Raw genomic sequence first — 16,060 nt, 5'->3', positions numbered from 1 at the left:
TCTCTTAAAAAAAAATCACTCTCTTTTCCTTCTACCAGCAGCCCCTGTTTTCTAGGGTGACAAGCAGATAGACTTGCTGTGTATTCAGTTGGCTTCATTTGTTACATAAACTACATGTTCAGAAACTACAGACCAAGTTTGACCAATAGAGTCCACTGCATTCTTTCTTTACCCACCAATACTAGATTGGTGACTCTTGATTATTCAATTATGTTCGATTCAATTCAATTCGATTCGATTCAATTCAATTCAAAAGTTTTCCAACTGGGGAGGGGGAAGAATCCTAAGGGATGCTGGCTGGAAGCAAAGAAGACAATGGAAGGCCTTCAAGTCAAACTAATGAAAACTGTGGGAAAATGGCTCAGCTTGGCTGACGGGCCTTGAGTCGGAGGCCTGACTGATTTGCAGTTGGGGCGGGGAGAGGCCATCTTCTCATACTGAGTGGGCTGTTTGAGCACTGGCTGAGCTTCAGGTGAGAAGTTAATTAGTGAATAATGACTTCTTGGCGTGCGCGTCAAGTATGTTTCAAACAGCTAGTCAAAGTGCAGAGACAGAATTCTTTCTTTACAATTTTATTTACAAAATGTATTAAAACTTTGTACAATACCTCATGGCAATGAGGTTCGGTAATTATGCCCACACATGCAATTTACACTTTTACGGCCATTAGTTTGCTTGGCAATTTTTCTGTTCACTGAAGTACAGCTTTAACAACAAAAAGGAAAGAATTGGAAAAAAATCCTCAATTGACTACCGCCAAACTCCCATAGCTTGAAGTTAATAGCAGAAATTTGAAGCAATCAACATTTTTTTTAAACATGCAAGTTTTTTTTTTTTAAATAACAAACCAATTTACCCGCTTCTTAATCTCAGTAAAGTTTCCTCTCTGAAAAACTGATTTGAGTCAATAAACATACATTTCTCTTTATACAGTGCCTATGAAAAGTGTTTGTGTATAGGTCGGTTGGTTTGCTTTATACAACTTCATATTCACACAGCGTTAGCTTCCCGCACTGGGACAATTACAGCATTCATAAGTTGAAAGATCACAGTTTCATGAGAACAAAACAAAACAAAACACAACAGCTTTCTTTTGTGTTCAATACCATTTAGAAATCTGACAGGTGAGTTATTTGCTCATGACACACTTTCTGGAATGAAAGTTTATATTACACCTTTCCGGAAATGTTTCATTGGAACGAGACCTCTTCCTTTCTTTTCTAAAGACGAGAGCAAATGTGCAGCGAGTCAACTAAGCATCTAAGGGTCACACTTGGGAAATGGAGGTGGGCTCCTAATTTGTACAGTCTGGAAACTTTCCAATGCACGTTACTGATGAGAGCATACTACTGAACTACATAAAGCATACGTCGTTATATAGGAGGTAATTAGTGAGCGGAGACTATTTCCTCTGACTGGTCTGGTGATGCCAACAGCAGGTTTGCAATTAGTTACTTGAGAGCCCATGGAGCAGTGGGGCGATCTTCGGTGAGTCAGTAGAGAAACTGCTCCAAGCAAGGACCTGGGAGTGATGCTTACTTAGGTCCCTCAGGTTAGCAATAGGTTTAGGAATGCGTCTTAGTCTTTGCAAACTAGAAAAGGACACATGCAGTCTGACGGAGAGCCACAGGCAGGCGGTAACAGGCAACAGCTGGTAAAACAGACCTAGCAAGAGTAAAGTCAGATTGAGAACTGTGGTCTGAATCCACTGGCCTGCCTTGCAACACGGTCCTGTGTCCGTGTTGTACACTTAAAAGGCATACTTAGCAGAGAAAGCAGAGCTAAACACAGTGTTGTTTTCTGAGAAAGATATTCCAAACACATCTGGGAGAATAGGCAACATTTCCCTCACCTCAATGCTTACTATTCGACTACTCGGCTATATTGACTTAAAATGCACACTGAAGCAAGAAAAACAGATCTGTGAGCTCTAATTCCAGGCTTCTTGGAAAGCTCCGGGATCCGTTTTAGGAAAGCACCGAGAGGTATGCCTGATAGTGCCCTGCCCCGGGGTACACACAGAAGCCGATTTCAAAAGCTCTATTAATCCCTTCACCTCCACTATGGGGAGTTCTCCAAACATTTTTTTTTTTCACAAAACCATTGCAAGAACACTAAGTCACCATTCAGTCTCTTTCCCAAAGCATTTGAATTTTCTTAAGTGTCACATTTACATTCTAAAGATTTACACAATTCAGCAACATCAAAAGGAAATAGGTGCACAGAACATCACCACCAACAGGAAATACCAAAAACATCTGATCTGCAGATCCTAGAAGAAATGCCAGTCTGTCTGCCCGAACACTGGGAGACAGATTTTTTTTTAAATCAGGAGGAATTCTTCTTTTAGCTAAGATGGGTCTATTTGCTGAATTCGAATAAATTTGTACGTGTGAGTGTGTATACGTATGTGCATGTCTGCGTGTGTGCGTGTGTGTGTGTGTGTGAGAGAGAGAGTGTGTGCGTGTGTGTGTGTGTGAGAGAGAGAGAGAGAGTGTGTGCGTGTGTGTGTGTGTGAGAGAGAGAGAGAGTGTGCGTGTGTGTGTGTGTGTTAACGAACATGGTTTTGTGTGGTGCGCAGTGGTATCAAAGAATGGCTTTTGTTGAATTGATGTTTTTAATAAGATTTTTTCGCATACTAGAATCTTGCATGTCCATTTTTTGTTGGTTTTATTTTAATTTTTTTTCAAGCAAAGCAAAAAGATTTCAATGATGGTTTGCATTGTCGCAAGTCTCAGAGTGTTCCATAAGGCACTGAAGGAAAAAAAAAATCAGTTTTTCCTATTGAAAGGTCATTGCACCATCAGCAATATTCGTGTCATGCCCGACACCAAGGAGAGTGAAATCTGGCTCAGGATCCTTGAAGCAGCCACGTTTTCAGTGATTTCCTCTCATTGCATGCTTCCGGTGGGAAGGGATCTGCAAAGGCAAGGGGACATTGCAATGTGAATGGACTTTTTATTGGGAACCAAGACATTTATTAATGGCTCTGTTGACACTGAACAAAACAAGTGACTGTTTTCTTAAACTGCTATTACCGAGGACATCCTCCACCCCCCAGTTTGATTGGAATTAGGTCTGGTTAAACTTTTCAACTGGATGCAGATACTTTAGGATAGATTAATTAGGGCATTTCTCTAATATATGCATAGATTGTACTAACATGCAGGAAGTCTAACTCAAGACTTTAATCACTCAGGGTGTAGGTATATTAGAAAGCTTTAGTGGCATTTTAATATAGTCAGGACATATGCACTACAGCATATATTCTCATTGCAGATGTGACAAGGATTGTTTACCTAGGACAGAGGGTACAAAATGCTCTGGCTTACTGAATTCAAATCCATTTTGACTATGAGGAAGAAATTATTATTTGTTCCTTGACTGGGGACTGCTTCTTTCTCTCAATACCTTCAACCTTAGTGTTTAAAGTCTGGAAGTAATACATGGAGTTTAAAGGGATAGCACATTCTAGAAAACAGGCAAAAGCAGTGATAGCCATGGACCAGCTTGGCATCTCTAGGTGCTTTGCCTTGAAATCCGGGGCCGACTGAGAGGATGTTGATAATGCCCTCATTTTCATGGGCTTGCTAGATGCAGGGGCTTCTTTGATCCTGAGTCTGTAAACTCAAGATCACTTTCTTGTCATACCCCTTCTCAACCACCTTTCCCTGTACACTAACACTAATGTTTTCTCTTGAATGAACCCCGAATTTAGGTTGAATGAATGACATCATTATCTACCACTGGTCCTAGAATGAACATATGTATGAGAATGTTAAAGATGTGTGCAAAGATCCAAAAGAATTACATGAAAGTAGGAAAAGCTCTTCTTTGGTGCCCCCCCCACCCCAAGTTCAGAGTCTTCTCTGTCTCTGTCTCTGTCTCTGTCTCTTTCTCTTTCCCTCCATACCTCCTTCTATCCCTTCCTTCCTTCCTTCCTTCCTTCCATCTTTCCTTCCTTCCTTCCTTATTGCCATTGGGATATCCTTATCTGGTCCTATAACTCTAAGAAAACAAATTGACCTCTCAGTGACTGTTTCTTGCTTTTAAGTGGCAGGAAGGTAAATATATCAGTACTCGGATAAAAGCCCACCGAGGAAAAAGAACTTTACCCCCCTCAGTTATTCAGAAATTTGTTCCCACTTGACATAAAATTAGTTTTTGTTCCTTCTTCGAAATCCCTTAAGCAGGAAAACATTTCCAGCATGAACGTCTATGAAGGCTGGGCCCAATGGCTTACATTTGTGAACGCACTACTCAAGCTGAGACAGGATTGCTGTGGGTTTTAGCTCATTCTAGGTTATAATGGAAGCTCCTGTCTCAACCTTTCACTCACTCAAAGAATACCTACATATAAACTGCTTAAGGAAAGTTGGTAACTTGGAAAATACTAGTATTTCATAGGATGCAATAGACCTAGAGGAAAAATGGAACTTTCTCCAAATTACAAGCTTGTTGAGGTCTTGCATATGAGATGGATTTCAGAAACGTTCCTGAAGAAGCCAAAGAAGCTAACCGTTGTTTTCACTGGCCTTGAGAAAGCTTGAAGGTTTCTAATAGCAGTTAAGGATGTCAACCCCAGGAGAATGAGTTTGGATCACTTGCCAAGGAATGCTTGGAGGTGGCGTGACATCTAATGCCTGGACAGTAACTTAGAGAGATGTCAGTTTGTCAATAGAACTTCTGATCAGAATCTGAAACTGAGGCAGAGGTTCTTCTGAGATCAGTAATCATGGCATAACTACGACCCATAGAAAATGAGAGATTCCATATCCTTTCTGAGTTGCCTTGGGGGAAGGGAGGGGGAAGGCTAAATTTCATAACCACATGAGCTACATGGGCTGGTAAGTGTTTTTTTTTTTCCCCTCAGAGGCTCTTTTAAGGCTTCTTTATTATCCCAGAAGCGACTGCTAAGAAACTGGATAACTAGCCTATAAACATGTTGGTATTGGTTTCTATTAAAATGCAACTTTATCTCAAGTAACCATAATTTTGTTCCATAGTAGCACACTCACGCAGACTAGAGGAAAGCCAGAAAGCAGAAGGTTTCTATAGCAAACTAAGTGTTGAGGCTTTCCCATCCAATATGGCTTCCAATTTAAGGCTTCAATGACCTGTTTAAAGGATTGATAACCTAATTGCACTACTCTTTCCTTCTCTTTTTTTCTTCCTCTCTCTGGCCCCCTCCCTCCATTCCTCTCCTTCCTTTCTTGCTATTTCACCCTTTCTTTCCTTTTATTCCTCTGATATTTTCTCTAGACTCTGCATTAGGATCCACATTGCCATAAGATCCGTATGTAATTTGTGATTGAAAAACGGTTTTCTGTGAGACCCTGAGACTATAGTAACTGGGGAGTAGGGCCACAATTATGAGACAGACTATCTGAAGAATAGAATCTGGAGGCTGTACGATTGTGAGCCCTGATCTGTTTTAAAATTTTCTTTCTCAAGAGACTAGGACTATGTATCTGTATTTGTATCTGTATGTATATATGTCTGCATGGAGTAGAATGCATAAGAAGTAGGGCATTGAAGGGTCTATAAACTTTTTCAAGATGGCTTTTTAACAGTGTATATTAATATTTTTTGTACATGTTTTGTCTGTGTGAATGTAAGCGCACCATACATATTCAGTGTCCCCCTGAAACTGGAGTTACAGATGGTTGTGAGCTACCATGCGGTTGCTGGGAACTGAACGCTGATCCTCTGCAGGAGCAACAAGTGCTCTAACTGTTGGGTCATCTGATGGCCTGCATGGACAGCTGTGACATAAACTAATCGTTTCTTGTCAAAGTGACAAAATCTAATTAAGACTACCAGTCTATAGATGGAGAAGGCAGGAGGAGGTAGGTATGGTTTAATAAAGAGGAAGAAAGGTTGTGCTTTACACCGGAGTCTGCCACTACCTAGCTGTATTGCCTTGGACAAGCCACTTGGTGTGACTGAGTTTTAGGTACCAGAGGGAAAATACTGCCTGATCGATTTTATTACAACCCAGGGAATAGATGTGACAGAACAAAGGAAACTGCTATATATTCTTAAGATGTATTAAATAGTTGGACTTCAACTCCTTGGAGTTTGCAATGATTATGCTAGACTGAAATTGGCCCTGTAATGTCCTACGAACAAAGCAAATGATGTGCCCCGAACTGAATTATATCATCAACTCAAAGCACTAGCACATGAGAACATTAAATGATTGCATGCTAATAGTGCTAATGACAGATGAACTTATGGGTTCATTCACAAAGACAGTGGAAACAATTTGTTAACAGGTTAGTTCATTGTACTGAGTGTGTAGTAGCCAAAGGCTGCAGTCTACAAGACAACAGGACAACCAGCAACTTCATCAAATAAGATCATACTTTCCAGGGTGATAAGCAAATGACTTATTTGGATAAAATGTTTAAAAGTTGACTAAATTTAGATTTGTTAGGTTATATATAAGAAGGTCAACACATAGAAATTGGAATACATTGGCATTTACTGATGGGGTTAAAGTTAGCCATCTAAAATAAGATATAGGAAGTTGCTAATTGTTCTGTTTCACTTTTGATAGGCATGTCAGTAAGGCGAATGTACTTGGAAGGTGGTAAGACTTTATCCTTTTGTATACTTGTAGAATGGAAGCATTACTCTAATCCATGCTTGCCTTTAAATTTAGATGTGTTATTGGTAGTCAGGTTTTCCTAGGTATTAATTTTGATTTGGTCAGCAGCAAGTAACCTAGACCCTTACTTACCTGAGCACCATCAGTTCCAAGGAAGGGATAACAAAGGGACTCAAAATTGAGAAATTTGTTTCATGCTTCCACTGCTTAATTAAAAGAACCACTATTCCTTCATAGAAGGACTTCTCTACATGAGGTGGCAGGACCTGGCTTCTTTTTCCTAGTTTTAACCTCAGTTCCAGAATATCTGCTTTCTCTAGAATTACAGTCTAACATGGCTCCTATGGGCACATATGACTCCTGAATATTTGGCATGTTGCTAGTATCACTTGAGGTACTCCCTAAGTATAAAAAGCACCCCAAATTACAAAGATTAGTATAAATAAAAGAACATAAAATATCTGATTAATTTTTATATTATTGTGTAATATAAAAATTGAATGTAATTGACAACATTGAAATGATATTTTGGGTATCACCTCACTGACATTCATGATTAAGATTAACTTCATTTGTTTTACTTTTAACTATGTAACTACTGTAGCCATTAAATGTTATTCATGTGGGTCACACATGTTAACTTACATATATTTGTATTGAACAGTACTGCTTAAGATTTTTTTCCTTTCATGTCACACACCATAACTTAATTCTAGTTATGCTTTTAGAAAAACACCAACCACTGACAAGAGAGCACAGTCATTGTTTAAAGATAACTACTAGCAAAGAGACAGTGCCAGAAACCAACAAAAGTAAGAAACTGGAAAGAATAACAACAAAAAAGGTTAACACACACACACACAAACGTAAGGCTGATTAGTTTACTAGACCTTAACCGTACCCCTAGATCTTAACACTTTCTGTTCCATACACGTTGTAGCCTTCTCTGTATGTAGCGTAATTCTGAGTGTTGGTGGCAGGAGCAGGCTTAAAGTTTTGGGTGTTCTTTGTGAGTTTCATGCGTTTGGACTCTGCCCGTGATTTGTAACAGAATTCTATCAAAGCCACCATCATGGCCAGGCCCAGACCTCCGACAAGTATATAGAACACGCCTGCCACATTGCTCAGGCTTAGAGCACTGGTCTTGTCCTAAGAAAAATGAACAAGGCGATTAGTTCTTGAGGAAAACAAAGGCAAGAGGACATCATAACACATCACAACAGCATAGGGAAAGTCTAAGTTGTAAAATAACTAAACATTTGTGTAAGTGTTAGGACTCAACTCTGGCAACTGGCTGAGGTTTTGCAATGACCAGCAAGATGGTAGATTGTGCTTCTGTTGACTGTTTTGATTTTCACACTTCAATGTCCTTTCCCCCACATTCTTAGTATCTCCAAATCTTTGTGTTCAACCATGAAAATAAGACATCATTTGTCTAGGGGAACAAAAGAGTAAACACAAGCAGAATGTATCCCTCTGCCAGTCCAAACACACACCATTTTCCAGAGTTGAGCTGTGGCATAATCTCTACAAATGGAACATTATTTTTTCATTTGGGAACTGAAGCACTCTTTCCCCTCTCTGCCCCACAGTACCCCTTTCTCCCTTGTTTTCCCTGTGACAAACTTTCTTAATAATTCATCTTTAATACACTAGGTAAGGTCCCTTATATTCTTGTGTGGGGCTTTACTTCATGGGGGTTTGTGCAAAAAGAGTTAATTCTTCTTCCTCTCAGTGACTGATAAATTGCCCCTGTGGAGTATTGGCTGCTAAGTTCAAAATCAGGGCAGCAAGTCTTCATGCTGCTAGAACAAGAGAACAGAAAGAGTTGGCTCCACTCCACCTTCCTGAAAATTTAAAGGAGCCATCAGGAGGGTCCATTGTGCCCTGGATTGGCTCCACACAGCAGAAAGATTTTTCTAGACCACTGAAGAAAAAAAAAGCAAGGACAAAAAACAAAAACCAAAAATAAAAAAAATAGTTCAGCTTCTTTTAAAGTTTTACTCCAGGGAGTATAGGACTAATTAAAAAAATGCTTTATCTATCTGCTTTCTAGTTAAGAAGAAAAATTGAGGAAGGCGGTCAGTGACTTTCAGGTCAAACAGCAAACCTGGCTAAGCTATCTGCCTGCATGAAAAAGCAAAAACTGAATTGCTGAACAATGGAAGGAAAAAAATTGGTGTCTTGAGCCCTACCTTGAGGTAGGCTACACCAAAGGCCAGGAGTCTTTCTTTGAAAAAAAATAATAAAATAGCATTTTGTAGTCTTTTTAGAGGGAATGTAACCATTTTGCTGCTGAAAGGAGTTGAAGAGAATACCCATTTTTTTAAGCCTGTGAATTTTGATCATCTCATTTAAATGATGACATGGTGGACAGATGATGGCCATTGCTGACCAGCAGTACTGTGGTTCAGCTCATCCTGATATATTTAAATGGCCACATTCTTCTGATTGTACTTTCATAGGAGCCAACCCTATACCTACAATAAAAAGGCCAACTTGAATTGTATTTAGGGAGGGATGTGGGGGTGCCTCATGTCCATGACAACCTTACATATAGTCACTTTTGTAGGATGAATGACAGGTGACAGTAAGAACTTCTTTCATTTATTGGACAGTGGCCATTTCAGGTAGCTCACTAGGCTATAGGCAAGGGTAGTCCATAGTCACTCAAGAAATGGACCAATATCTGGAGCCCTCCTTCTGCCATCGTATATGTATCTGTGCATGGCACTGAATGGGGCAAAAGGTCCTTTATCATAACCTGTGTGATCTGTAGCAACAACAGAAGTTTTAAGTTCCATGTGTTGAAGTTTTACCGAATTCCCTGATATGGGATGTAGAAACCCAGTAGCAAAATGGTTCATTGCATGGAGAAAATGAGTGGCGTTTCATGAAATGAATTAACTGATACCACAATATTAGTTTAGAAAAGGAAAAGGCAAAAAAGTTGAAACTAAAAAGAACTTTCTTAGGGGAGCGAAAGGGGGCAGGAAGGAGGCAGGGAAGAGTGTTTCATGCTTATCAATGTGATGTTAATCCTGACAATGTGTACCCTTAAGGAACATGCGACTAAGATTTCAAAGTATTACATACAGAGATTCAATGACACCTTTATAAGAGAAAAGTGTGACAGACTTAATGAGATTTGAGACCCAAACGGATGCTGAATTGAATATGACAGAGGCTGGGAGGGAGCTAATCATTCTGCTTAGAGACCAGTCTTTGTTGTTTGTTTGACTGTTTTCTGATGTCAAAGACATAATATATTAATAACCAATGGTATTTACAACTACAGTCTCTGACATGGCACGAGATTAAGATAAAGTACTGTCACAACTGGATCTTTTTTTTTTTTTCCCTTTTTTTGAGTTGAAGTTGGTTGTTAGATTTTTCTCTTTGAACTTTCGAAATGTGAACTACAGTAAAACCCCTTTATAACACAGCTCATTCTTTTACAGCATTGGAAACGCGTCGAGCCAGATCGAGTCCCTCATCATAACAGATTTCTCTCACAATGGGTTGACGTCCCATGACAGGCTTGTGAGGCTGCCGTTTGACTTCTTCCTATGAGTGCTGGTGTTATGAAGGGGTCCCACTGTGGCAGGGTGTGTGTGTTGGGAAGGAAAGCCATTTGGGGATAGAAAATAAACAGTGGGTCAAAATGTGATTGCTAATCAGTACAAAAAGACCTTCAGCGACTGACCTTACTCCCGGAGTCCTTGGCTCCACATTCCCCCTTATCGTACCACCATTTGTTTTTCAGCTTGTCTAAGATGCCTTGTTCACTGAGTTTCAATACTGCAAGGTTTACAGGCGTTCTTCACGTGGGAAATAACATAAATAACATTATATTATGTTATTTTATGTTATTCAAGCTTCAAACTACTTTAAAACTATAGAAAGCGATAAAGCAGGGGGCCCTGGCCACAGAGTAATTTTAGACACTGCAGGCAACCTGAGCATTACCTTATAAAAAGTTAAACACTACAGCAACGCTATATTTACCAGGGCCTGCCCATATCGCTTTGAGTAATCGGCACACACTGTTAAATAATGAGGATAGAAAAAAAAGGCACTCCTCAGAGAGGCTGTGTGTAGTGAGGAGGGTCTCCCCTCCAGTGACACTGGTCGGCGGCAGCTTGTAGTAACTTTGTGACAGAGGTGTGTTAAGTTTGATCTAACAGGGTGTCTTGTTGTACTTCCAGACAGAAAGCAAGTTATGGGTGTGGGAGGGGGTTTGGAAGGGGATGGGGCCAGAAAGGGAAACATTTGTATTATTGTGGACCAAGACAAATGGATGAATCTGAACAGAAAACAGCTCCTGTATAAACATCATGCCTTTGGATTGATTGCCCCCTATTACACAAATCTGTTGCCCAGCTGAAAATGATCTCCTGAAGGACTGAGCTATACACATATTCTCATGCGACAGTCACACATTCTAAGTCCTATGCACACACTACTCTTAACAGTAAAAGTTCAATGTAGACCTTGACATTTTTGAAGAGGAGCATTTTCAACAGCAGAAAAACAGGCCTATGGGGCGTTTCTGTGTTGCTGACTGAATCTCTCTCCCTTTCTCTCTGATGTGTCTGCAATCAAGTCAGATGCTCAGAAAGGGGACCAAAGTGTTTTGAAGTAGCATGTTAGTACAGCATTGTATAAAATGGCAAACTGACATTGCCATTGTTGAGCAGGACTGTAGAGGAATAGTTTGGTAAAATCAAACCTCTTTAAGTGAGTGACTAATACATCTCCAAGAGGTTAAGTTACTGCTTGCTTCTTTGTTGTCCAACCCTTAATATATACCGATTTTATATAAATACTGATTGTATCTGGAACCATCGGGCACAATGTGTGAAACCCTACTGGTCCTAGCACGAAGATTTTTGTCTTTGAAAGATTTCTTCAGCTATCAAATAGAAAAAGTGACCATTCCTCTGTCTTCTTCCTATAGCTACTGAATTTGAAACAAAGTTTCTTCAATGATTCTGGGCAACAAGGTGTTATATGGAAAGGGTGACCTAATTTTATGATGAGGAAATAAACCATGTTTACTTTCATGCAGAAGAATATCGCCAGTGTAATATGTGTTAGTCTAGTGCTACTGGCTTTAAAGGAGGAAGTCACACAAATTTATGTAATTATGCATATGCTATAACATTTCTTAGCTTATTTGAGATAAGTTGGACCTGTTAACATATCTGCTTACAGACCCTATAATCACAATGATCTGACCTCTGTCATACCAGCTCCCAAAACATTTTGCTTTCTTTTTCCATTTGCAGTTGAGAGCAGAGGGACCATCTTAGTTTGAGATGTTCCAAGATATGTATCGTCATTTAAAAATAATATGCAATTTCAAGGTACTTGGGATTTGAAAAGCTATAAACCTTTAGTAGCAAGGAGGTGACAGTCTCCTTAGTGTAGACCATAGCATTCAGAATATCTTCATTCTGTGTCTTACAAGGAAATTGAGTTCCTTTTATACTTTAAACAAGTTTTTTTTCCATCAGCACTCAAAAATCTAGGCTTCTCGAGTGCTAACCAGAATTGCAACAAAACATACACAAAACTTGCAGCCTCCTTAAGAGAGTATGGACAGTGGAAGTTGTCTTAGATTATTGGAAAGGTCAGCAAGACCATCTGTGACCCTGAAAGTGACGTGAAGTTGCCTGGTCCTCTACTCCCTCCATCTATCTTTTTTTTCTTCTTCTTCATTATTTATGACATCATCATCACTGCTTTCTCAAGGTTGTGTTTTGAGCCAGGTTCTGGTGTGGAAGTCGTCTCAAGATACAGGGCAAGATGCTTCCTAATAACATAAGGGGTGACCTAACCTCAATGGGCCTATTCATCTTTTCTGTACTTCCTCCTTTTTATTGCAAAAGGTCTAGTAGCTTCTCGTTGTTCTGTGTCCTTACTGGGCCTCTTTCTCCCTTAAGATTCTGCATTCTTAAAAATACCTTTTTCAATTTGTTCAGTATTGCTGCTTTTATTAGGTCTTAGGAACAGAACAGCCTGATTAAAGTTACCTCACTTCGGTTAATGGAAAGTTCCATTCTCTAGAGACCCTGGGTTTAGAAGGTATTCATAAACATTTAAGTGACAGATTGATAAAAGTAAAATGTGTTGGTTTAGAGCAGTGTTTCTTAAAGTGTGTTCCTGGGACCCCTGGGGGAATCATTGAAACCCTTTTGTTAGAGGGTCTGTGAAGTCAAAGTCTTTTATAGTGATAGGAAGTTACCAGTTGCCCTTTTATTACTCTTTCATCAGATACAAATTGCTCAGAGGCTACCTGATTGTGAAATCATAACAAATTGAACCAAGGAGTAGAAATGATAAATCCCTTCCTTTAATATAAGATACATATTAAGCCATCTGCAAAAGTATAGGCTGGTTTCATTTCTCTAACTTTTGTTTTGAAAGTAGAATACATGTATTATGTTAATTTGAAAATAAATCACTGAATATATTCCTTTAAATACTATCATTTTCATTTCTGTCATGATGAATATTAATAGATACAACATATAAGCAATTTTTTTTAGATTTTTGCAATAGTTTTTTAGACTATGAAGAGTCCTGCAACAAAATGTTTTCTAAGCATTGCTTTGGAGAATGAATGAATCTTGTGATATAGGTGTTTATTCTGGGCTGTCAATCATAGTACTTGCCTAAGCCCAGACAGTATCTCAGCATCTTAGTGCTCTCCTTCTGACAAATGGCCTATGTCTGCCTTGGGCCATGCACTAGCTTTCAGAGAACAGCTAGTTAGTTCACAGTGCAGTTATCTTAGTGTAATAGCTTTTGAGTAGGGGGTTGGGGGGCAGGGCTTTTTGTCCTCCAGAGGACATTTGGTAATGCCTGGTGTCATTTTTGTTGTCACAAATGGACTGGAGAGTGATACAGGCATTCAGTGGGCAGAGGCAATGCATGCTGATAAACATCCTATAATTACAGGACAGCCTCCTCAACAATGCATCATCTGACTCCAGACGCCAATAGTGCTGAGGCTGAGAAAGCTGGTTTTCGAGCATTCAGATGTCCTCTGAGATACTCAGGACAGTAAAGAACTCTGACGGATGATACACCTCTAGAAGGTTAGTCTTTGATTAGAAAGGAAGGAAGGAAAGGAGGAGGGAAAGGAGGGAGGGAAGGAGGGAGGGATGGGGAGAGAGAGCGGGTGGGAGAGAAAGTGTTAGTGAAATTTGGCAGGGAACCAATGTGCTCTTGGGAACTTGGAAATAGAAACCAGGGCAAAAATGAACATTTCAAGCAGTAGTAGACCCAAGGAACATAAAAGTTGCAACCAGAAATCACAGATAATACCACTCAACAAGGTGAGGATAGGTACTAAGAGAAGAAAGCTCCTACTAGTCTGTGTTGCTATGAGATGGACTAAGTTTCCAAAATGGTAGATTAAACATGCTTTGATTAAAACAGGTTTTTCCATCCCTGTCTCTTACTAGATGTATTGTGAAGCCTAACTCAAGTCGACTAAATACACACACACACACACACACACACACACACACACACACACACACACACACACACACACACACACACACACTGGTGTTTTGAAGAAAGGAGAATTGGGTACTCATTTGGTAATTTTAGATGTTTTTGTCAGGATGGTATATGTTTTCTACTAGCTCAAATGTTTTCTCTCTCCCCTCCATCACCCTCCATCTTGCCTTATTTCTGTGTTTGTCTCTGACTCCTTCTAAACCACGTGCTTCTCTGAGGCATCGATCTTATGCTTTTGTAGCCTCATTTATGACATCTTTCCCTCCGTAAATAACCATTTTAAAGATAACTCTTTTTAGCTTTTCATTTTCATCCTAGTTCCTTTAAATAATTACAGTAGACAATTTTATTATTGCTTAAGTTGAGTAGCTACCCCAAGGAAGGCAGATTTATGGTCTTCACTTTATAAATTATGAAACTGCAGCACATGCAGGTCAAGCAATTTGCTTAAGCCTCCACATATCACAGGGCTGGATGAAAAGCAAATTAATATACATTGAACTCTCTCCTATGCATTGCCCACTGAAACATAGACAAGAATAGGTAGCTCTCCTCATTCTTTCTTTTCTGGCTTAGATATCCATAATGATTTTTTTCCAGGGACCCCAATTCTCCAAATAACTATCAATCTACCAAAGGCGTATATTCCAGCTGAGACCTTTTATTCTGATGCGGCAATGCGTCGCATGGGAAATGTCTCCAGCAATTACAGCAGGCTCTTGACCGAGTACCTGAGAGAACTAGAAGTCAGAAATATTTATTGTGTTCACCTCAATAGAGAACAGAAAGAATTAAACAAAGTAGGTCAGATTTCTATCGTGGAAATTAACCAAGCAGTCGTTCTCTGAAGGCCTTGGCATGAACTTTTTGCTGAGCAGAACCATCAGAAGGTAGAGGCATTCACTGGTCAGCAAGCTAAAGGAGAAAACTGGAGGGCTTTCTGATGGGGTCTGGGATTTATCCCCACGTCCCATTTTTTTCTCCCCTATTTCTAAAATTCCATTTTAAAAATTTCACACTGTTAAGTTTGAGCAATGTGTTCATGTTCTTGTTTCATTTCTCTCTCTCTCTCTCTCTCTCTCTCTCTCTCTCTCTCTCTCTCTCTCTCTCTCATTAGTGTGTCTTCCTGAGACACGGAAATGATAAATAAATAGAGACTATTTAGAAAGCAACTTGCTAGTCTCCTTTCCAAAACTGGTTTGAGGCTTGGGACAAGACTGAAAAGTTCTCTGGGGAAGAAAATGTTTTATGGCATAGAAGTCATAAGAATGATAACCAAGCAGATTATCAAGTAGATGTGGATTTGGGGCATGGCATATGTGAATTACACAGTCTCTGCATTACAGGAAAATAACGCTGACCTGTATCAGGATGTTTATTCCTGAGTGTGGAGGGCAGACAGGAACTGCCATTTGTTTATTACCTTTTAATATTAGGAGGAATAATGTATAATGACTTGATAATTAACTCTTTCTTTTAAAAATGTTTATTTTTAAATACACACACACACACACACACACACACACACACACACACACACACACACACACACACACACAACTAGTCAGGTCAGAAGAGAACTTGTGAGAGCCAGTTCTGTTCTTTTACTTTCACTTGGGTTCTCTGGTCATTAGACTCCAAAACAGGTGAGCCTTCCCACCTCTCTCCCTTCATTTCTTCCTCCAGCTTTCTGTAGCCCAAGCTGGCCTTAGCCTTCATATTTAGCTGAGGCTGACCTTGAGTTACTCATCTTTTTGTTTTACCTCCCAAGAACTGAGACCATAGATATGTGCCAGCAAGCCTCATATGAATTAATTGTATTTTCAACGAAAATATGATTAGATGATTAAAAACTTCTGCTTGTTTCAGCCATCTACATCTTGGCACTAACTGAGATACAAAGGAGGCACT

At 39.6% G+C, this 16,060-nt stretch overlaps 1 protein-coding gene across 2 annotated transcripts in view; it reads right to left on the bottom strand.

Annotated features, from left to right (window-relative positions):
• Positions 1-556: 556 nt before the first annotated feature.
• Positions 557-16,060, bottom strand: part of Gria3 (glutamate ionotropic receptor AMPA type subunit 3) — a 281,842-nt gene continuing 266,338 nt past the window's right edge. The window contains exons 11-13 of one of the 2 annotated variants that reach the window (XM_032889648.1): positions 10,320-10,434; positions 7,504-7,762; positions 557-2,919 (exon numbers count right to left, since the gene is read on the bottom strand). In XM_032889648.1, coding sequence (XP_032745539.1) covers positions 7,517-7,762; positions 10,320-10,434 — 361 coding nt within the window. In that variant the 3' untranslated portion in view covers positions 557-2,919; positions 7,504-7,516. The remainder of the gene's footprint in view (positions 2,920-7,503; positions 7,763-10,319; positions 10,435-16,060) is intronic. The other variant, XM_032889649.1, reaches the window with a different exon arrangement.

This window comes from Rattus rattus, chromosome X (assembly GCF_011064425.1).
Source record: "Rattus rattus isolate New Zealand chromosome X, Rrattus_CSIRO_v1, whole genome shotgun sequence".
Lineage (NCBI taxonomy): Eukaryota > Metazoa > Chordata > Mammalia > Rodentia > Muridae > Rattus > Rattus rattus.
Note: the sequence above shows the minus strand (reverse complement) of the source record. Positions and strands in the feature narration are given on the sequence as shown.